The 24,917-nt window shown below is 31.4% G+C and overlaps 1 protein-coding gene across 3 annotated transcripts in view; it reads left to right on the forward strand.

Moving 5' to 3' along the window:
• LOC118186316 (adhesion molecule nephrin-like) overlaps positions 1–24,917 on the forward strand; it is a 1,043,604-nt gene that overhangs the window by 784,412 nt on the left and 234,275 nt on the right. For all 3 annotated transcript variants that reach the window (XM_085809008.1, XM_085809009.1, XM_085809010.1), the window contains exons 11-12: positions 8,943–9,096; positions 23,934–23,992. In XM_085809008.1, coding sequence (XP_085665134.1) covers positions 8,943–9,096; positions 23,934–23,992 — 213 coding nt within the window. The remainder of the gene's footprint in view (positions 1–8,942; positions 9,097–23,933; positions 23,993–24,917) is intronic.

A 24,917-nucleotide genomic window follows, 5' to 3' on the forward strand; every position in this document is an offset into this window, starting at 1 on the left:
TAGAAAATAAATTTGCAGGTTAATCACAATCTATTACAGTTACTATACGGAGGAAGCTCTGTAGTAAAATACAGTTAAGAACTTTTCCGTGTAAAATTGAAAAAGATAATCCTGATTCAATAATTAATTTAACGTATTTGGGGTTTTGAATATTTTAGTTTGATGGACATTTATGTAAACCAACATTGCAAAGTATTTAATTTGACTGAAAGAATTTAAAGATGTTCCTTGAATCACGGGAGTTTACTGAAGTCTAAAAATCAAACTCGGATCAACAATATTTTCGAATAAAATATTTACTTATTTTGTATCAAATACTCAGATTCTAGAATCGGTTTGAAACTCAATGCTTTCGACTCCTATCTTTTGCATAGTTTTACTGCTTATGTCAAGTTTAGCAAAAATTGAAATGCTTAGAAAAGGTCAGTTCAAGGTTCAATTAGAAAGGAAAAAACTCTGACCCTCCTCCCTAATAGTTCTAATATTAAGTTCCAATGTAAAATTCTTTTTGAAAATTGAATTTTACAGCATAGCCTGATATTCTGCTTGACATAGCAAATTTATATAAAATACGAAAGTCGGAGTCTTATGAGTAATAAAGTTTCATGATTAAAATTGTGTGTGTGTGTGTGTGTGTGTGTAGCTATCAAAACCATGCGACAAATTTCTCACTTTGTTTTTTAAGAAACACATTTTACTAAATTTTAAAAAAATATGTTACGTTCTGAACATCAAATCTGTAATGAAGTTCTGGGTAAATTATATTATATTTTTTTTATCAATTCAACTTGTATCGCAAAAGCGGAATGAATATTTCTCATTATCATACCCGTATGTTTTTGCATTGAAGTACATTCTACGTCAGCGGTTCTCAACCTTTCGACTAACATGTACCATCTAAACAAAAATGAAGAAAACTTTAGTACCACCACTACATTTTATAATGATTATTTTTCAGTTTCTCAACAAAAATATTAAAAAATTATATATATATATATATATATATATTTCCATTTGCACAACCTAGTCTCTATTTGAATTAAATATACACACATTAAAAAGTATTATATTAAAAATTGGTTACCATTTTAATCATTCAAACTTAAGTTATAATGCTTTAATTTTAAAATTTAGGCCTGTTTAAGAGAGATCAATTTCTTTACGTCTGGTCTTAATTTCACTTAGCTTTAACCGTTAATTAGAATACACTTTTAATTTTGTTCTGTATTTTTTTCAAATATAACATGGAAGAAAATCCCTGTTCACACAATAGATTTTGCAAAAAGACAATAAAAATTTCATAGCTTTATTTGAAGTGCCTTTAAATTATTTCTTTTCGGTTCAGCCAAAAGTTAACAAGCGTGTTATTTTTGAAATCTTCAGTTAGAGTTCGATTATAGAAAATTTCCATCAGTTGTTCTTTTCCTTCAGGAGATTTTTGAATTTAATTGTTAAAAATACTTTGTTTCTCTGAGTATCACCTATTTTCCTCTTGCATACCACCAGTGGTACGCGTACCACCGTTTGAGAATCCCTGGTCTAAACGGCTATTGACCTTGAACAAAGCTCAGATCGCAAACATTTACGAGTGTTATAGATAAAACTCAATCAAGATGTTGGGGTTTTAGTTTTTGCATTTAATAGTTAAAAATACTTTGCTTCTTTGCGTACCACCTATTTTTCTCTTGCGTATCACCGGTTGAGAATCCCTGTTCTGCGTTATTTTACATGTTATTGAGTACTTCTTTTTTTAAAATGATTGATTTCAAATAACATATGTGGTCAATTTATTGTAATTTTTAGAAACTAGATACCATAAACCTATCTTAAAAATTAACTAATAGTTCTTTTGAGTGTGTTTATTTTCAAATCATAAGAGTTTATTTTTATAATTTCTATTTAAAATTGAATTTAATTTTTATGCTAGAAAATGGAATTATAATTCTAAATAAAAATAATCATTCTAAATGAGGTCACTCAAAAATGAGTTGTTCACTTCAAATGAGAATTGTGTCCCTAAATTTAAGACGTTTTCCACTACGAAAGCACCTAATAGCTATCACTTGCGAACTCGCCATCATAAAATTATCTACAAACATTCCTCTCATTAAGTTATCTTAATATTACTCTTACTCATTAAATTTTCGATCAAACAATAAAGAAAAGCGCGTAATTTTAGAAAACGCTTAAAACTATTGAATAATTGCTTAATGAAAAAATGGACTATTTTATGTTTATTCTTGTTTTACTTTCAAGGATAAAAGGACGCTCTGAAACGCTTTTCTGTGTACAAATTATGGGCAATTATTTAATGCTTTAAAAAAATCATTAAAAAATGATCTCTGCTCTTAACCTACAGTAATTAGGTTCATTCCATCGTTGATTGTGAATTTTTATTTAAATAACTCCTGAAGCTATTGTAAAAAACTAATTAAACTTTAATGTACTAATTGATATACGTACTAATGGTTTATTTATTGTAATAAATAATAATGAATTGAACAGCTGCCTTTTTATAGTAAAAGTCATTTTCTTTTTTTATCTCTAAAAAACTAAAAGCGTAACTTAAGCACCTCTCTTTTCCATTTAAATCGTACTTCTTTCAGGGAATTAAATTACGAATCTTGATAATAAAGACAAAAGTATTTTCATTGTTTTCTTTTTTCGTTTTTAGTAAAATAAAACATGTTTAAAAACTGCTGTAACTGATTCCCTGTTATGAGAAATCATAAATTACTCGATGTATTTCATTTCGAGTTCAAACTGGTTTAAATACTAACTTATATTCACTCAATTAATGTATTTATTGCAAGCCGTCGTTTCGATTTTCAGCTTGGCAAAAGACTGTAAGTCACTGTCGTCATTACTTTTGCTTTAATTAACACTTGAACCAAAACATGAAACCTATTTAAATTATTTAAACCTAAATATTACTTTTGTCCTATATTTGACAGACCTTTTTTAAAAATATTGCTATGAACCAGTATTTAGGTATGCAAGTGTGAATCAATATCCTGCGAGGTAGAAAATTTACATTCCGACAGGGAAATAGAAAAAAGATTGACAAGAAAGAATATTAACATAAAGTAACTGGTTAGAAGCTTAAGTGATATTTTACATCCTAAACCTTGTTTCTTTATATAATATTTATAACAATCCTTTTACAGATATAAAAAGCAGACTGAACAGGAAATCTGATTAAATTAGCAAATTCGGTATATCTAGTGTTTCATTTGAACCACTAGATGGAATTTTGTTTCTCTATTTGTTACCATTTTGTTTCCTAAAGACATCAGCTGTTCCTGATATTAATTGTAAAAAGAACATTTGCCCTCCTCTACAACAATTGTTTCATTTCCTCGTTTCTTCCCATTTTAAAGAAATGTTAGAATATTTTCTTCAGCAATAATTCGCAGATAAAAAATGCAATACAATGTTTTTCCAAGTAAAGATAGTGAGGGAGAGAGAATTTCTTGCCTTTATTTGATGTCAACGTCTTTTATTAAAATATTCATTTCTTATTTAATACCGAATTTCTTAGTAATATTAAAAAGCTAATTATATAAATGCGGCTTAAATTTTAGATGACAGATTTTTAATATTTCCACTCAGGTATAAAAAAGGCTCTTTGTTTAATCTAAATGTTAAATGAAATGACTCTTTTTGCTTTCAAAAATGAGAATAAAAATTATTAAAATTTTAAATGTAATAAAACTAAATAGTTTTAAAAACCTTTTATAAAGTACTTTAATACCTTGCTTAAAATTTAACGCTTTAGAAAATATTATTTGCATTTTGTGCATTATGATTACAGAAATGTTTTAAAATTTTTATACCATGTATCTGTAATTCTTTACATGTGTAAAAATAGCAGTCATATGTCACGAAAGTGTTTCCAAAAGTTATCGCATTTTTTTCCAAGGGCCAGTCGTTGTAAAGTCACTGCTTACACACATAACATCTTACATGCATTTATAAGCGTCATACTGTGTAAAATTGTCATCAAGAAAATTGATATTAACTACCGAAATGTGATTGCCCCTAGAGTCATTATTTAATATTTGTAGGACGTTTGATTAACGAGAAAATTTTTACACCGCTGACATCACTCACTAGAAGAAAATATAAAGATTCCACGATCTAAATTGTAAGACAATAGAGTAAGGGAAAAAGGGCAAATAATTATTGATTTGTTATTATCACTGTATGTACTAAAATATGTTAAACCTCAAGCTTGTACTTTGAGCAATAGTTATGAGTACGCTTATGATTTTTTTTTTTTTTTTTTGATTCCTCTGTTAAAGACTGAAATTTTAGATTTATGAATTTAAAGAATTTGTAAACAAAATAAGAAGATCTCTTTAGAACATGATGATAATGGGAAATCGATTGCAATGTTCGATAATTACATAATAATGTTATTATTATAATAAACGATTATTATCATAATAATAATAACAATAATAATAATAATCGTTTTCCTTCACAAAAGTAGCAAAAAGAAATAAGCTAATTTATTCAGTATATAATATGATGTAAATAGCTTTCCGGCTAATCTCTGAGATTATATAACCATTGAGTAACTTTCATGTAAGTAAATAACTGGTTTTTATGGGTAAGAATCTGGGAACGTCAAAAACGCAATGCAAATAGTTTCGAAATGAATGGATATAGCTTATGTTTAAAACGTGTTAGATATCGATTAAAATGAAAAAAATTATTACTTCAACTGTTTTCATAACGAAATCAAAATACGTAAATGAATGTACAGATAATAATTTTCATAAAAATGGATAAAATATCTTTCGGTTTTTCTAATGAAGATCACAAACATGTGAGATTAGTAAGTAGAAATGGAAGCAATGCTTTCTAATATTCGGTTAATACTAAAGACTAACTTATTGTTTTTAAGTAATATTTAATAGTTTTAATTCTAAGCACGCAGTGATAAATAATACATTTAAATATTAAATTCCTCGTAAAATAAAAGCATTTTCACTCGCGTCAGTTTTATAACTTGGCAAAGCATATAAATATTTATGAGGTGATAGAAAAACAGTTGACAATATAATCAATGTTAATTGTTATTTTAATTCACAGCTACAAAATATCTTAGGCATTAATTCGTCTCACTTTTACTTATTTGTCCTCCTTACAAATTTCTTAAAATTGTAAATTTTCTCTAGTTTATAACACCTATTTACTTAAAAAATATTTAAGTAAAACAGTTTTATTGCAGAGAATTTTTTTCGCTCAGATTATTTCACAAACAACCTTGAATTATACGGGGATAAAGTATAAGTTTTGCAAAATAAAACAATTTTATTACCCTTATTTCTTTCACAAAGGGCTTAAAAATGTTATGCAAATTTGAAGAAATAGTTGGTTTATTACTCAAAAAATACTGCCAAGTTATTATTCTATCTAGCTCATTATATTCATGTGTAAACAGTTCTAAGAAGGATGAAGTGGATCTAATATATGAAACTTGAAAAAACTAAGGGAAAAAATTTTTAATTTCTTGGAAATTTCTTCGAACATCATAAATGTAGTGACTTAAAAACTAATTGAGTTTTATTTTAAATTTAAATATATTTCGTTTCCGAAATTAAATATATTATTTATTTATAGTTTAAATATATTTCGTCTTCGAGTTTTCTTAGGCTATTGGGGTAATCTTTGCATATATAGCACTTATGATATATAAATATATTTTATAAATTTGTTGTTATAAATTATGAAAATTAGTTCAAAATGCTTCGGGTTTAAACACATCTGTTTGCTCACATTTTCATTTTAAGAAGTTGTCCAAATAAAATAGAATTTCAGAATTTTTTTTCGTAATTCATTTTGGTTTGAAAATTTTAAATACGTGTGCAGGCAGTGTGTAAATAAAGTTTTAATTAGTAAATTGTTCCTTATCCTACTAAGACAGCTTAGGGGTAAAATTGAGCCTAAAACATTCTGCATAAATTGTTAAAATGAATTTAATATTATTAAATCAGTTTCAACCTATGAGATGAAAGAAAATTCGCTGATCGAATAAAATTCGAATTTGGTTAGGTGCATTCCCGCATTTGAAACGTGCATTTTTGAATCTGATAGATAACGTATTTTATATATTTGCATTCCAAACCTTAACATGCAGATACAACTTTACATGAGTTGTGCATTCCTCAGAATTTTTAATGAATAAAAGTTTAGTTAATTTTAATCGTTTAAGAAAGCTTTGACCCTTTCTGATGATTTTGAAAATTGTTCATTGGATTTATTCCTTTTTATGAAACATCTACTTTCAACAAAACAACAAATGTCAGTGACAATTTTTCCAATTTATTAAAAGGAATACTTTTTAAGTGAACAACTTTTTTTCCAGTATGGGATATCGGTGAAGATGCATTCCCAGCGTTTTGCATCTGCAGCCGAACTTGCGAAGAGATTTGATATACTACATCTTAATAAAGATACGATAATGCTAAAGCGATACGATAATGCCAAAGCGGAAGCTAGAAAGGAGATAAGCTTTTATAATTTTCACTGGCTTAATCTATTTTCATCATATTTAAATATAACTTTTAACAATTCGCTATTATATCTAATGTTGAAGTAGTTAGACTCGAGGGAGTAGCTGACTTGATGAATTAGTTCCGAATTATTCTATCAAATTCTCTTTCGATTACAAAAATCAATATTTGCTACAAAATATATTGTAAAAGACTTTTGTCAGGATTTTCATTAGAGTACAGCGTATGGAAATATATCAACTATATCCATCATACGGTATACTCAAACGATTTGACGTTCAATCTCAGATAATCGAATAATGTGAATGCATAGTTGAAACGAAGAGGATTGTGTTTTTAACATATTTTTTCCTTTCTTAATCAAGATCGAACCATACGATAAGTTGAGCAATATTCCTTGTTTTCAGAATTATATGTGTAAAGAGCGGTATATATATTGACTGAATCTTTGTAACCCTATGCGTTAAATGCAGACCTAATGTTTAATTATTTATTTCATTTTAACTGATGAATGTTTACCTTCTGCTAGTCTTTTGGTTACGTGCAGTTAGATTAAATGACTCAAATTTTCGCTATCCTTGAGCTTATTTCCCAATAAAATGTACTGTAATATTTTTAAGGTGGTCATGCAGAAGTCTGAAGCCCTTAAATGGAAGGATTTAGCATTTTGTATAGGATTCAGTTGTCAGTTCCCTAAAACGTCCATGGGGGATAATGATTCCAGCCGACTGTTGATGTATTAAAGGCTGAAATGGCCATATTTTATGCAGCAAACAGCATACTTCTGCTGAAAGGAAATAATTAATCTGAATCATCAAAGATCTGAACGCCGATGGTAGTTCTTTAATATACATCGAGTTTACTTAGCCGTATATCCCTTGAACAGAAATATTTTTATAATTCCGTGTGTCTAAAGCATTACACTTCAACAATATACTTCTCTTCACTAATTGGTTAATGTATGTTAGAGATATACTGCTTTAGAGTATAAAGAACTTGTTAAATTTCAAGTTTACATTTCTTAGATATCTATAAGTTAAAATAACTCTGAATGTTGACTGTAACACTATACAAGAAAAAGTTTCATTCCTAGATCTAAATAACCTCGAATCATGAAAGGGTTAATCCAACATTCTTTCAGGTTATGCTTTGTTTACTTTTAATTGAATACAAAGATGTGAAAAATCAATAAATAATCAAATCAGTAAGAAAATTTAAATTTTAATTAAAATTAGTTTTGAAAATGAAAATACAGAAACAAAATAAATATTTAACTGAAAAGTAAGTTTCAAAGAATAAATTTCGATTTGTAAATTTTAACTCAAGAACAACGGTGCCCCTCTCACAATCCAAGAAAAGTAATTTTTCGTCTTTAACATAGAAAGATATAAAGCGATAATTCTTGAAAAGTTGCTCAAAACGTGCAGCTTGTAGAATAAGAATTCTTATTCACATTTTAGCTACGCATTTTGACCGTCTATAGTAATTAATATATTGACACATAAAGTGTAAATGGGAATGCTTTTGTTAATTATTGCAGTGAAATTTTAGAAGGGTCAATTTTTTGACGGATAAGAAAATTTGATAACTATAAAATACTTCCAGTTCGTGGGAAAAAACAGCTTTCTTTAAAGTGATTTAAATAACCTAATGAGCTGGATAATGAGCTTTAAGTAGCCTAATGAGCTGGATAAAAGTTTCTTCATAAATGCTTTCTTAAAAATATTTAAATTAATTTTGAAAGGGTCATAATTTTTTAAGTTTCTGCTCCTATTTTCTAGCGGGCGGGCTTAAATTTTCGCCTATAAATCAGGACGATAGTTTATATAAATATTGCTATATTTCAACAGACGCTATTTCTTTCTCCTTTCCCTCCTTCTAACGCTACTAATTTTTTCCCAGGTTTTGATATTGTTGTTTGTTTAGGTACGAAAGTTTACTGGGAAAATACTAAGTAACCTTCATTTGATTCAAAACATTTCCTTAAAATCGCTAAAATAGTTACAGTCAAATTCTAAACTTTCCTTAAGACGAAGTGACATTACTGACTACGGTTTTTGAAAGAAAAATGTCAAAATATTAAGGAGATTAGAGTAGTTTCAGTTAATTGCAAAAATCATTAAAATAAAATTCATTTAACACTTTTCATTCACTTATTAAATTAACGTCCAGGAAAACTTAATATTAATATTTAAAATAAGCGCAAAACATAATTCTTGCTTTAAACACAACACGCTTCGATAAAATAAGTATCTAAGTAAACGTAATTTGATTTAAACTAGGCGTAATCTAAAGGCAAACTTTAAATAATTTTTCGTGTTTGGAAAAATTATTAAACTGCACCGTATAATTTTAATATTTATAAGAATTTGTTTTATATTGGATTATTTTTCAGATATATTTGTATTCATATTTTAGGTCTCAAGTGTGACCAGCGTGATATCAGGTCATATATCAAGCATCCTTACACTTGAAATTGAGGTTTCGGACAATGAAATAATACTGAGATGCGAAGTAAATAACAGTGCTGTCACAGAACCTCTGACTGCTGAAGTAAAACTGAATGTTATATGTAAGTAAATTTTTAGGTCTCTCTGGTATCTCACAATATTCAATTCACTTTATAGAATATTTTATGCCGCTTTCAATATTATTTTAATATACATTTTTCATTTTATTCAGTTTATTTTTCAATTTTCTAAAATCTGTACATTGTTTTCACGATAACAAAATATTTCTCTTTCATATCTGGAATAAATTCTACAAGTCTCTATAGAAAACCCTTACTTGCAAAACAAATTAGCATTAATTCATGACATCTCGAATAATTAAAAGACTGGTTAGTTACTTGATTATGGAAAAGCACGTAAGGACTATCTATCTCCTTAAATAGCGATGATTGGAGTTTCAAAATGACTTCTTTAAGATACTGAATTAATTAATGACGGAAAAGTACATTGTGGCTATTAGGCCAAAAGGCAGAAATCCTACATGGGTACTTTCTGTGAGAATCTTGTTCCCATTCCCGTTGTACGTGCAGAAAACCAAGGAAATATCCATTCAGTCAGCCCTAATACGGTTTGAACTAATAACTTTCAATGATCTTTCCCATAGGGTTACTCTCGGCGAAATTAAAAGACAATGAAGCCTTGCTGACGGCTGATTTGTTTTCTACTAAATTGCTTAAGAACCTCTTGCATGCTCCGCCATAATTAACACGTTGCCTGCCACGCTAGTTTGTAAGAAAATCTCCGTCAAACCACCAGCGCTGCTATACCATTCGCAAATTGTTTCTGATTGTAAGAGTTTAGAAACTTTTAGAATAAAACATTCCGTAAAAATCTTTCCTCAAGCACGAAGTATCTAAGAAAGTGTGTGAGATTAGAAAATTATTTCTTCTTATCGTAAAATTGAATGATTAACATTTTACTTGTGTTACAATTGTTACCCCAATTTTTTGCAATATATAAAAGAAAAATGGAAAGCTTATTTTTACGTGGATCACATAACAGTGAAAGGGAACTTGTTACGAATTAAAAAATTCGAATAGTAGCTATGAGGAACGGCCGAGAATCTTCAGAAAGGTAATTATAAATAGAATTATATCGTCAGATTCTGATTCTGATGCTGATAAACGCAGTGATAACAAATGATCTTTAGATACTACTAATCATATTTTACAAGAATAGGTTATTTAGGAAGAAAGAAAAGTTAATACAGAAGAATGCACATTTCAGTTTAGCGAATGAAATGAATTTAGCTGTCGGCAACAACCATTTTCGTTTCTTTTTTTCACCATTCAACAACCATTTCTTTAAAATACCTATCTTACCTCGTATGTATACAAATAGGCGATGACGCCGCCTAATCAGAGTTTCTGCCGATCACCCGAATATAAGTGACCCGGCAGTTAACTTGTTAAACAGAATCTGTAATCTAATTCTGAATAAATATCATGTATGTTAACTAATACAAAACTACTTTAGAAATGTGTAAATGTTGTACAAATGTTTCACGTTAAGTGCAGTCAAGGAATGACATACACGATGAGTCTGAAACATTTTAAGGGTTGAATTTTGCAGCTAAGACTAATTTTGCAGAACTTGTCATTTGATAACTACACTGACTACCAATAAGTATGTCGACACCTATGCAAATGACGATATCTGCGGTCCTAAGGTACATCACGGACTTCGCCGCTATATAACGTGTAGGAAGCAGCATCGGCTTTAGTCGCATGCAAGATGCCTCGCAGTTCGGAGCTCTCTGATTTCGAGAAAGGTGTAATTATCGGGTATCACAAATGTGTCCGATTCTTAAAGGACATATCTAGCGATCTGAACTACCCAAAATCGACAGTGGCCTATGTGATTAAGAAGTGGAAGGTGAGCGGTGATTGTCGGAATGTCCCCGAGTCGGAAGACCAATGAAACTGGGAGATAGAGACCGACGAGTGCTGTCCAGAGAAATTCGGAAGAACCGCACCCAACCGATAGCCCTCATCCGCGAGGAGTTTCAACAGGCATCCGGGAGTATTGTTTCAATGAATACCATCAGGTAAGGAAGCACATCTGCTTGGTTTTCATGGTCGTGCTGCTGTCCATAAGCCTTTGATCACAAAGTCCAACCGCGCTGCTCGGTTAAAGTGGTGTAAAGCACATCGAAATTGGACCGTAGATCAGTGGAAACGGGTTCTTTGGAGTGGCGAATCAAGGTTCACCCTTTACCGTTCGGAAGGCAGGGTCTGGGTCTGGCGTCTACCTGGAGAACGTCTCCTGCCAGAATGCATTGTGCCAACAGTCAAGTTCGGCGGAAGTGGAATTACGGTCTAGGGGTGTTTCTCCTGGTATGGGCTGGGACCCTTGGTCCCCATTCATGGTAAGCTCAACTCCGATGACTACTGCACTATTTTGGATGACAATGTGCTTCCTACGTTGTGGCAGTTTTACGGGTTGGACCCCTGTTAGTTTCAGGACGACAATGCCAGTTGTCATGTTTCGACGTTAACCAAGGCATGGTATGGTGCCAATGGAGTTCATCGAATGGACTGAGTCCAGAGCTGAATCCTATCGAGAACCTCTAAAACGAGTTGCATCGCCGAATTCAGGAGTGCACTACCCGTGCAAAATCGGTGAAGGAACTTCTATGTCTTCTCCAAGCCGAGTGGAACAAAATACCACTAGCTGTCATACAAACACTTGTGGAAAGTATGCCCCGGAGGGTCCACGCTGTAATTACCTCTCGTGGAGGCTCTACCAACTATTGATTTTGAATAAAGTTATTTTTACTTTTCTATCACAATTGTCCAAATACTTATTGGTAGTCAATGTATTAGATCTTGATTTCCAAGATTACAGTCCTTTTCTTAAAGCATCAAGGTTGATTTTATTCCACTCCTCCTTCACAATCTTCCAATGATTCATCCAATGATTTGGGATGCCGCTTATAAAGAAATTTGTTTTAAAAGTCCAAATGCACAGTAATTCTTATAAGGCACATGAGGTGACTTGGGTGGGATGCATTTAAAGGGAATAGTTTCCATTCAGGTTTCATTTCTCATTTTTTTTCAAAATATACAGCAATAGATTTAGAGGTATGGCTTGGAGCCTTATCCTAATGGAACCTAACACAGTGAAGGTTGCTTGGATAAAGAAATGGAATTTTGTCTATCAAAATAGGTGTTAAAACATATTTTTGATAGTAATATGAATCAATTTTGACTTTTATCTACTTTCCTTATTTTAAGTTTTCCGTTATAAGAGAATCCAGTAATAACCATAAAACCTTTAAAAAAAAACTTTTCTTGTTTCCTCTGAAACAACATATACAGTCTTTTTCGATATTAAATAGTTCTTTTGCTATTGTAATGAGATACGTATATCCAAGCCTCTTCAACTGTAATTATGTATTTTCATTTTTCACCTGCCAAATAATTTTCATACAGCAATCTCCACATGATCTTGAGCTGAGAAACATCTTTCGACGTTATGCGATAAACATCATGTTTTTGTTTAGCTTTAAATCAGATTTTATAATTTTTTCACAGTTCTTACAGATATATTTAAAGATTTTTTCAATAGCTCTTTGGGGGACTGCATTTTCCTTTAAAACACGAGATGCGACTTTAGATTTAATCAGAGTTGTACCTACTTGTGTTGGCTATGCGTTTTTTGCCCTTTTCCCAATCAGATGTAAACTTTGATGTTTCTTTCCTTTCATATTAAATTACGTCACTTAATTTATATGTATAAATATTAAAACCTTGCTTTCCTCATCTTTTTTCAATAACTGAATAAGAATATTTCTCTTCGGACAGCGCAAAAGTATAGGCTTCGATCATTGTTTATTTTTCAGCGACAGTTTAAAGAAAAGTATAAAAAGTATATTTTTAATGCTGCAGACGGTAGTCAAACCTTATTCCAATTTGATACCAGTCACGTTTGCATTTTAGAATTAATATTTAAATTCATGGAGGAAATCAAATTCGTTACCAAAATGTGTTCGATATGTTCCTTAACCGTTAGGTACCGTATTGGTGGAGGAACTGGGAGGATCTACATCATAGTTGGAGTCATATAGCGACATTAACCTCTGTCCACAGTAGAATGAAGATTTTGTTTGGAGCCAAACGATTTCCGTACCTTCATATGGACAGAACATAAGACAATATTTTGTTCACAAAATATCACAAAATTGGTGTGAAAGACTGTCGAACAGGATGTGTAGGTGGACATACGAACTTATAAACCGTTTGGTTGACGGGTAGAATGTACAGGAATGAGTTCTCTGGATCTTTGGTCTAAACTTACGCTTCGGCCATCGAGGATACATTCCTTTTAATGGTCAGAAATGCTCGATATCATAGAGGTGATCTTGTTGAAGATTTCCTTTTGGAGTAGGAAATCGATTATATGGTGTGACCGGAATGTTCGCCCGACATTAATCCGACGCCAATAGATTGACGCCAAATGATTATTTTACTGTTTACTAGATCAAAATATAAACTCTCTGCTATCACTGAAATCTCCAACAAAACAATTGGTTTAAGTTTTTTTTTTTTTTTTTTTTTTTTTTTTTTTTTTTTTTAATTTCAAAATGCTGAAGCATTTCAAAACTCAACAAGCGCATGAGACAGCACGTTTGTCTCTTAAACTAAATCAAATAATTTTGATTCGAATTTTCTCTTGCCATACATTTATAGAACTCTAATCGCAATTTTTCACAAAAAAATTTTGCAGCTTATGTATATCTTTCAAAAAGAGACTGATCTTTCAATGTTTAGCAGTGTATTTAAAAGTGTAGTAAGCGTGAGAACATTCGGGACAATTACTTGAACAGGACATAGAAGTAAACAGAAGAATCTGCAGTTTTCATTAATAATTGATAGAAGGAAACCCAAATGATAGTAGAAATCCTTTAATCACATAAATTATTCTGCACTTACTAGCAACGCGTACGTTTCAATGATACCCTTATGAGGGAAGATGAATAAATTAGTTACATTAATTCCAGAATGCATGACGTGAATAAATCATTGAAAATTAAATGCCGTGTTGGCATACCAAGGTTATCCTACCCTTGGTGTGGATGAATTATTAACGACCCAACACTGGATATAATCTACGTTGCTTTTAAATGGTAAAGTGAAATGCACAAAATTGCATATTCATAAAATTGTTAAGATGAAAATACCTCAGCAGTTATCATATCATTTTTGCTGTACCATATTTTTACAATTACTAATTAAGATTTTTATAGCTTTTCTTTCGCATTAATACACGCTGGGATCCTTTATTATAAATTTCAGCGTACAAACATTTGTTTCTGTAAGATCGTTTGATACATCGCTGTTTACTGTCGAAATATAGAAGGTTCACTGTCGAAATATATTCGGGGAAAACATTCTTCTTCTGAATATAGATAGTAGATAAACATGTTTTGAAATGCAGGCAGACGAAGGACTAATATTGAGATATCATTAATACATAGACTTAAAATGTATAGAAACTTTCGGTCTTTCAATATATATGATTCGAAGCTGTGTAGAGAGAGCTATATCACTGACATATCTCTCAGAAATTTTCAAAATATGCGGACACTATTCCTGGAAGAACAAATAAAGTCATATACATCTAAATCCAGCTTTCGACGAAGCTTCTGTGATACATAAATTTTACCCTGCAGCATAAATATATCCTCATTAGAATTTATAAAGTTTTCTGTCCTTTTGTAAAGGCGCAGTGCCATAGGCCTTGTCATAATGATACTGAATTTTAATGATGAAATAATAAGTTACCTAAAATACGAGACAAATTTACTAAACCAAAATATATACTATATCGTAAGCTTTTAAATTGATTAGAATTTTAAACTGGTGTATTAATTTGCCCTAGTTTCATGCTGAATGAAGTCCATGTCCGAGCATTTTCAGATCAAACTTTAATTTGTATGAAATTCAGGAGGGTTTTGTGATTAATCAAAAAAGAACTTCTGATGCCTGTAAGTAAGTCTGTATGCATTTAAAATCAAATTTAATTTTAGTGTAAATAAAGAAATTTCTGCACGAATGCGAAAAACTCAGAGCATAAACTTAATATTTCCAACTTGTTCCATAAATCGTTAACATGTTCTAATTATTTTATTTTAAAGCTTATTTAAACTGCTATGAAAATAAGACAATAAACATTCCTTAATTTTGCATCTCTTTGTTTTGATGCTGTAGTTACCTCATAAGGAATAACACATTCTTACGTGCGTGATTTCGTGATGTAAATGCAGATCATATGTGTAAAATTTGTCTTTATAATCCAGGAAAGACCCCAGGTATTGTGCATATTCCATATTTCTAAAAACATAATAAAATCTAATAGAATCTTATATACATTTAAAATGTGGTGAACGATAACTCGACACTAGATAGACCTACTCAACTGGTTCTCGTATATCGCTCGAGTCATCTTTTATATTGGGGAGAAGACAAAGAATTATTTCATTGCTCCGAGCATGCTTTCATGATGTAAGTATTTAACCCGTTCAGTTAGTAAATGGAATCTCCTGGTTCGATTTCCGATTTGAAAGACCCTCTCATTAAAGGCATCCCTCTCATTAGGCAGGTAACTCTCGCGTGATGTACCGTAATCTAAATAATCAAATCTAATCCAATCCAATCGCGGTGATAGTTGAATTTCCATATTTCCATCGTCAAAAATCTTTTCTTAAATGAATTTCTTTTCGGTTGACCGTCCTACGCATTGTAAGCTAGAGATTTAACGGATTTTTTTATCTAATGGTATATGTTAGACGAGTTAGTGGTATAACTGATCGTCCTGGGTTCCATAAGCATTGTAAAAAAAAATTGAAAATTTTTAAAAAATAAAACTGATTAGATTGTTATATATTCCACAACTATGACTACAATTATATATTTTTAAACTTCATTGACTTATTTTTAATAGTGTTATGAGTTCTGTCTGTATAGTATGATTCGCAAAATGCCCATTAAGGAATATTTAAACGAAATTACTTGGCCGTCAATGACGAAAGTATTTTCAGCAGTTAATAATTTGTGATAAAGGCGGTGTCAATAGTCTTCCTTGGATTCATGTGTCATTTGTATACATAGACTATGAAGTATATTTCACATGTTTTTCTGTGTGTTTTGAAAGATGAATGGCACATTTTTTTGTCTCAAAAGCAGCTGCTCTTTATAATAGATCCCGCAAAATGTTATTAACAACATAAGAAAATTCACGTCTTAGGGAAGGTGTGTACGAAACTAAGATGCTGATATCAAGAGTATCATAATTTTCCTTTTCGTTTATGATGGAAATGCATAGCGCTTCATACAGTTAGAGGAAAATATCTATTTAAAATTATTTGTGGGTATTCCAAATTCCAACATGTAATTTGTACAATAACTAACATTTGAGGTTCTAATTCTAATACAGGGCAATTTCTTGACAATGCCTCAAAATATTTTACTAATTAAGCAGCTTTGGGCAATACGAAGAGGAGATTATACAGAGTAAGAAGAATTACATGTTCTAAAAAATCTATGAATATACATTTTTAGTAAATTTCCTAAAATATTAAGAATAATATTTTTAGAGTTAAACAGTTTGCAAGTAATGAGAGTTTCTTTTATATATGCCTTATGAGCTATGCTGTAAGCTTATAAAAAAACCTGGTTGTTTACAAAATTTATCTTAGTTCGCGCTCATAAACGCCAGACTAAAGCAAAATTTCGACATAAAGTAGCCAAGAGATCTCAAGAAGAAGCGAATGAAATGAACTCCAAAGATACCGGCTGCACCATAAGGCAGCGCAAGACAAGTTCCAGCCAATTTGTCGCCAACCTCCAGGAAACTTCTCTGACGCACTCCAGTATCACTTTTATTATTTGTTTCTGCAGTTACTTTATTTCCAGGCTTACATTTACTGTGCAAAATGCTATTATACTGGTATCGTGTAAAGTATAGATCTAAAATGCTGCGGGGGCAGTTCTTCCAAGCAAGAAAGGAAATGTCATTTGTTTGTTTTATGAAACGGTTTTAAAATTTTTATTTTGTGCTCAGTCCCTATGGGTGCAATTTTTATCATCTCGGTGAATCCAAGCGTTAGGCGAATTTCTTTAACGTAACTGTGACCACAGATAAAAAGAGCTGTCAAGTTGAGACTATTCTCATTACATGTCTTATTTCAGAGATGATATGGAGTGTACAGGATATTAATATATTAATCCTTTAAGTTATGTTTTCCTGCGTTTTACAAGACGGAAGTTTAATAATATTAACCTGGCAGAAAATATAGTAGGATTTGTTTCAGCCCTGTATTTCCTTTTTTTACGATACTAAAGTTTTGGATATATTTGTTATACCGCTAAAAAATATTGCGTATTTAGTTATTACCCTTAAAATTGTTACATACTGTAGTTATTACTGTTAAAATGTATTTTATAGAAACTTTATCCTCCGGATCATTCGCTATATTTGAGCAAAGACCGTAAACATTTCAGTTACAATAGCAAGAAATTGAACCAGCTGAGGAAAGCATTGGAAACATTGTGTTTTCGTTACATCAAATACTTAAAAGCATACTTCAGAAGTATCAATCGCCTATATGAATATCATCCAAATACAAAATTTCTCAAGTAGGCTGAAATGAATTTTGGCTCTGGAAGTGCGAGGAAATTGTAAATACAAAATCTATATCTAGTGACTTTTTGATGGATTCCGTTGATGGTGAAGGCCAATTATTAAAATATTTATTGTCTTTTAATAAGTTAAATATAAAACGTTCCGAATCTAAGTGCGAAATTTTTGAAGATATACGAGAACGAATTAATGCCTTTTAAATGCCTATTTTAGAGCCCAGGCTGGTATGGAACAGCAGATCAGGAAATATGCATGCAGATATAAACAAAAAAATCTCCTTACTTTGTATTAAAGTCTTTAAAGTATTTCTTGTAATATTCAAAGAAATGAAAGGTTTTAGATATTCAACATAATTGCATTAAAACATATCATCGCGTAAACTGACTTTGTCATTTTGATGTATATGTAACAATACGATGTTTCTTCGGGGGGGAACGCATTCTGTTAATGAAAATGCCTTTAACAGGGATAATGTTCTTTTAGCATCAGGCAGTGTTTAGGAGCATGTAAAAAGTACCTGAAATACTCTTCCGTTAATTCCTTTTGTGCTATATTTTCAGTTCCATTACACAGTTGTCGATCAGTTTGAAGAATGATTTTTGCAAATTGGGTTTTTTTTCAGAGATACTTGTGAATTTATCATAGGCATTTATAAACATACTATGAATTTCTTTACCAAACCCATTTGATCTCTCAATCTCCTCTGTAATAATGACAAGGAATTGTTACAAGCTTCTATTTTGTAATTACTTTAGGAACCGACTGTAAACCTGGTTAACACTGAACAAAATTGCGAGAAATGTTTATACAGTGGAAATTATTCAACAGCGGATCGAATTTAACGTTAAAACAATATATTATTTTCTGGACAACAGTTTCATTAGCAGATTAATAATTACTACTTAGAATTAGCAGATTAAGAATTATTATTAATAGTATTACTTACAAATTACCCCAGTTTTAGTAATAACTCTAGAATTAAATTACAAGAAATGCACAGTAATGTAATTAATAGAGAATATTGTATTTCGTTGTTAATATAGTACTTCTTCCGACGGAAAATAGCTATTACTTTCGCTTGCCCAAACAATCTTAAAATGGTACATTTCAAACTGCGAAATTAGCGTCTGATTTCTCTAAGTTGAACATTGTTTCCAGAAGTAGGTCACGAATCTATCAGTTAGTAAGTATGATAATCTAATTCTAAACTGAAGTATAGGCGTTGCTAGTTAATGAATGTCTTCCGAAATGTTCTAAGAGTAGCATGCTTGTGCAATTGCCATTTACAATTGCTGAAGTCAAATCTAAACACTTAGTGGAATTAAATGCATAAATATAGCCTTAAGTCACTACTTAAAACAGCGATATAAATTTCCTTTAAATTATTTGCTCATATTTCGCAGAATGGAATATGTAGAATGCACTTTGGATAGTTCATTAAAAGGATTAAACATAGTCCATTTAGAAATTTCTCAAGACTAAAATAATTTAGCTAATAATTTCTTATACTGATAATTTTTAATTAAAATGTACAATATAAATAGCGTGAATCAATTTTATGTTACGTTTTCTAAGGAAGTTCAGTGAAATACTAATGTTATGCAAGCCTTATATTCACAGTTTATTCCTGATCCCTCTCCTATTTTAACTTATTTAACAACGTGTCTGCGGATTTAAATTTCTAAAAGGCCATAGTAACAGCCTTTTAGAAATTTTTTCCTAACTTAAAATTCAGGCAGAAATGCATCTAGATGCCATTAAGCATTTTTGGAGAGCACTCACCATATACGTTAGTAAGTTTGTTTCTATTAATTAAATAATTATGTTATAGAGTATCAGTAAATAGTGGAAATATAATTGAATGTACTTCATATATACTCTGAAGAATAAGATGTAATGAAACTTCTATTTAATTGAACTTTTGTGCTAAGATAACATAACTTAAATTAATTTCGTCTCTTATATTCCAAATTGGATAGCTACTAACGTTGAAGTAGCAGGTAAATAATATTAAAACTTCGTCTTATTAATGAAAGTAGTAAGACAAAATTACTTCCGAAATTTAATATGATGGCGTAAAGAGTAAATGAAATATATATATAGGCTATTCGCACAAATTAAAAAAGCTTATTGAATCATCATGTTCCTGTACTGTCAACGTAACCATGCACTAAAGTTCCCTTTTTTATCGTCCTTATACAAAATCCGTTACAGAGCTTAAAACTGTTTTCCAAAACCCAGTTTTTAGCTTCAAAGATTACTGAGTTACTGTTCAACGCATTTAATATCTGGGGTCTTTTATTACGCCGTTAGGAAATATTCTTTCAAGCAGCACTTGCCCCTTTCGAAAAATCGTTCGCAAGATCAAAAGAACTAATTTGCTTCTCATTTGCGTACTTTGCTCCAGTTTCCTCTGTGTACTCTAAGAGATGATTAGGTTCCTGATAGTACCTTGAAAATTGAGAAACCATAAAAGGTTAAAGGAGGTTTCTAGTTATAAAATTAAACTTTTCAGGGAGATGTAGAAAACCTATTCAAAATAATTTCGAATTTTTATCCCACATGGTTTTGAACTATGGGGTCTTTAGATCTTCATGTAAATAGTTAGTTAATATCTGTATTTTTATTTGAAGTAAATGCGGATGTTAGTTAAATATGTTTTAAAATGTTTGAGTCTTTAGCCACAGATGTTAAATATTATATCGAATATTAATTTTTTATTCAAATTAAATGCCAATAGAAAACTGTGATGAAGGTGTGTGTGTGTGTGTATTTAATTATGGCAAAGCGCACTAGGGCTATCTGCCTAAGGGGAGGGATGCCTTTCGTGGAGGACTTTCTAAGGAAAACTGGCTCGTATACACGTTACACATGGGGAAAACCACGAAAACGCCCATGCAGCCAGCCCGTTCGCGGGATTCGAACCTCGGACCGAACTACCAGTGTTCAGCGTCTTTACCGCTCGGCCGCTGGTGGGCCTGTGATGAAGGTATGGTGAAATAAAAAGATGAAATATGCTGACGATGTGATATCAACGTGTGACAAAAAATGATTGATGAATTTACGATATGAATGAAGAATTATTATGTCAACATTAATACGCGGAGCTTCTTTTCATTATGTCTAAGCAATATCGGTTACAGAGTTTAAACCTGTTTTACAAAACTCACCCTTTCGCTTGAATGATGACTGAGTTACTCTTCGATGTATCTAATATCTGGGGATCTGTTATTACGCAGTCATAAAATATTATTTCGAGCATCACTTACCCCTTTCGAAAATTCGTTTTCAAGATCAAGAGAACTAATTTGCTTATCATTTACGTACTTTGCTCTATTTTCTCCAGTGCACTGTTAACAGGTAATTAGGTTCATAACAGTCGGAAGTTGAGAAGCTGTTAAAGGTTTATGGAGATTTCTAGGTATAAACTTAATTTTTTTGTAGTGGTATAGAAAACATATTCAAAATAATTTCGAAATTTTCATCCTAAATGGTTTTGAACAATATGGTCGTTAGATCTTCATATAAACAGTTAGTTATTATGATGAAGAATACAATTATGAAGCAGAAATAATTGTGATGAACAAAAATAGGATAAAATTACGGTGAAGGTATACAATATATTTATAAATCTATCATTAAAGTGCTTACTTTGCTCCTGATATGCACAAATGTGCAAGAAAAACTTAAACATCAAGAAATCTCAGTATTAATAAGTAAATCGGAAGATATGCCAGTAAGCTAATGTAACGAAATTTATAAAATAATGTCTATTTTTAGGATGTTTTTATTTTACAGAATTAGTAAGAGCTAGAAATATAATGTTATATATTTCTCAAAGCGGACTTAGCTAATAAATGTTTCAATAAAATTAAAACATAAATTATTATAATTTGAATAATAAGCGAACTAAGCCATGTTGAAACGTCGCTGCTTATTCTTTTTACTTCTCTGGGTATCTGTAATATGGATTTTTTTTTAGATGTGGATTTTATGACTGTTTGCTTTTGCTATAACATAAATCATCATTTGTTTCACAGTCTCCTTCTGTCTGAACGTGATAACATTGCAATCCCTCCTCATTCAATTTAACTTAATTAGGATACCATTTTACTTTCTGTAGCGACATTAACATTTTATTTTAAAATTTCGGAACACAACAAGTCTCTTTTAATATATAAGATAGCTATAGAGAGCATATATGTTTATTGCAACTGTAGTGCTGAAAGATATGTAAAGGCGGAACATTAAGCCCGAGAAGATGGGACAAATTTATCAGTTTCTGATTCTTTCACTTCTGGATAATTAATCTTAACGTTGAAAGTGTTAAAGCCTCGAAAAGTTAATACAATACGTTAGTTTATAAAATTCGCTAAGTTTTGAAAACAACAGTAATTTCTTGATTAGATCTTAAAATTAATGCCTCAATAATCAAACTTCGACAGCAATACACGTATTTTATATATACAGTGTTCGAAAAAAAGGTGGTTTCACATCTTTATTTCCATAAATTCTTCGAATACATGTATTTCTAACTACACAATTTTTAAATAGTCTAAAATTTTAGGAAAGCATTGTGGATAAGAGGGTTTTCTAAATACCTTAGGTTATTTGAATATGGCAAAGCACAGAAGACCTATCTGCATAGAAACAGAAATACTGGAAGAATGTCTATATTAAACTGAATCTCATTTACGTTCAGCACAGGGAATAGAACGAGAACTAATCATGCAGCCACCATTCGGTTTGGGTTTTAACCCGTTCAAACTACCAGCATTCAGTGGTCTTATTGACTCAGCCACTAGTGAGCACCGTTCGATCAATATAAGTGTTAACTTTTATTCTGTATATTAAAACATCTAATCAAAAACTTGTTCTCTTAAGTGAACAGTTTGACACAGTAATTATTATAGTCTCCTGTAAAAGAGTAATTGTTGTGTTGGTGCTGATATTGAAGTAAATTTGTTTGACGTATTGGTGTAAAAACACTCTAATAGCAAGTAAATTTGATGCAAAATTTAGTAGTAGTGTAGTATAGTACATTAGGTTGTAGCAATTGTCATTTTGGTCATCTTGGTAGTCTTTCTGTCATTTTGGTAGTGTTTTAAGAACTCAGTGTATCTGAAAATTTATTCTACACATAGTGAACTGACTGTCATAGTAATGTGTTCATCTGTTCGTATACTTATGTGTATCATACTTTTGGTAACAAAATTATTAACAATGTACAGCAGAGTCTCCATTTATAACGGTACTTTAAAAGCTCGGCCGCTTGCACGATTTGATCATATATTGTATTATGAAAAGACTGTTACAGAAATGTACTCTCACCCGTTTCTATTCTTATGTAAACTATTTCAACAATTATATTCGCAACTTATAGCTGTTATTATTTTTCTTGACGCTATGAGAATTTAAAACATCATTGAATTTATTTTAACACAGTGAACAACTCTCTGGCATTAATTGATAGATTTTCGTGTGGAAAGTACATTTCTAAGTATTTTTCCATGATGCATCGATGTAAAGTTGTTGAAACTACATGATACGCTGGCATAACGGATGTCTATATTCTGACGCAGCTATAGAATTAACGTAACTGACAGCCAGAAGATTCATTTCAGAACTTATGGTTAAGTGCCCAGTTATACGGAATGAACTACGAACTACGTATAATTTAGTATGCAGTCAGACACCTTTTCAAAAGCACATCATGTACTTTTTATGTAAACAATGAAGTATTATATAATTGTACTCAGTATTTGTTTTCAATAATTGCCATTCACCTATCAGCCTGTTCTTTAGATATTATTCCATAGATTGCAGTATTTTCAATGAAATGGCTTCAAAGCTGGTATTGGCAAGCTGGTACATCTGCCCTTCGACTGGTATAAAAATATAACTTCATAAATTAAATACAAAGCGCAATATATATTGATATGACAAAAATAGCGGAGATATTAATAAATGAATTTACTATCACAGATCCCTTTTGCACGATTTTCACCAGATATATGAGAAGCAATAAACCTAAAGCTGCTCGTTATGTTGATTATCGGTTCCATACTGACTTATTAATTACTACCATCCATACGTATTTTACAAATATATATGTAAAAAATTTTTATTAGTAAACCATGTACAAAGGAGTATATGGCTCATATACTAAAAATGTGCATGTAGTATGTATGAGATAGTATTTATTCTACTCCAATAGCCTTTCCTTCTCATTTATTATATTCTTTTTTATTTTCAGTTCCTCCACCAAATGTAACAATATCTATCGATCCTCCACAACCAAGAGAAGGAGATACGGTAATATTTGTAATATTATTCTTTTTGTATAATATCCTCTATGAAATAATACTCAAATTAACACTAATGCTATAAATTCAGTTTTCACATAGCTTTTCTTAAATCTATTAGGACATGAAAGATAGCTCAATGCTCGATTAATGTAAAGAAGCCTCAAGGAAATATATTGAAATGCAATGCGAATTTTTTTTCGATTTAGTCCGCCTTCACATGTCTAATATGCCGCCCAGACGTTATCGTGTTTAGAGGAGCCTGACTGCGACACCAAACGGTCTGGGTTTGAATCCCGGAGAAGGCATGGATATAAAATTGTCTGTCCCTTCCTAGAAGGTAGAGGTGACAGCTTATTAGGTGCCTCCATAATGAAATGGCCACCAGTTCTGCCCCCAATGGCAAGAGCCTGCCACTGGGAGGGAATCTCTAATATTAGAACAAATTACTCTAGTTTTGACACTTTCGTAGCGGCGGACGAGATATCTCGTCTTTCAAGTTTACTCGCTGTACGCTAGAAATGAGATAACTTTTCCTCTTTACATGATATTCATACTATACTCGTATCTATGGGTGGACACCAAATGTAGAAAACCATCACTAGTAAACATCGAATTACTACTAAATTACAATACATTTACATGAAATTTTAAAAAAATAAGAAGAGAAAAGAACATCATTATCGCATGTCTGCATTCGTCATTGTTTGAGCACTCGTCTGCGCGCTCATCTAGATGGTGCTTTGGATTACCTGTTTAAGTAATAGTTACAGTTGCATGGCCATTTCCTCTGTATGTGGTATCATGAAGTGCATTAACCCCTTCAGAACGGGTCATCATAGATGCATCAGCACTTAATCCTCTTACGAGATGGCACACCGCTTAGCGCAACTCACCTTGAAGATGGTGTGTTGTTGCAGTAGGACGATCTCGCA

The sequence above is a fragment of the Stegodyphus dumicola genome, chromosome X2 (assembly GCF_044657685.1).
Source record: "Stegodyphus dumicola isolate Sdum_Otavi_A_Nest chromosome X2, ASM4465768v1".
NCBI classification, from domain to species: domain Eukaryota; kingdom Metazoa; phylum Arthropoda; class Arachnida; order Araneae; family Eresidae; genus Stegodyphus; species Stegodyphus dumicola.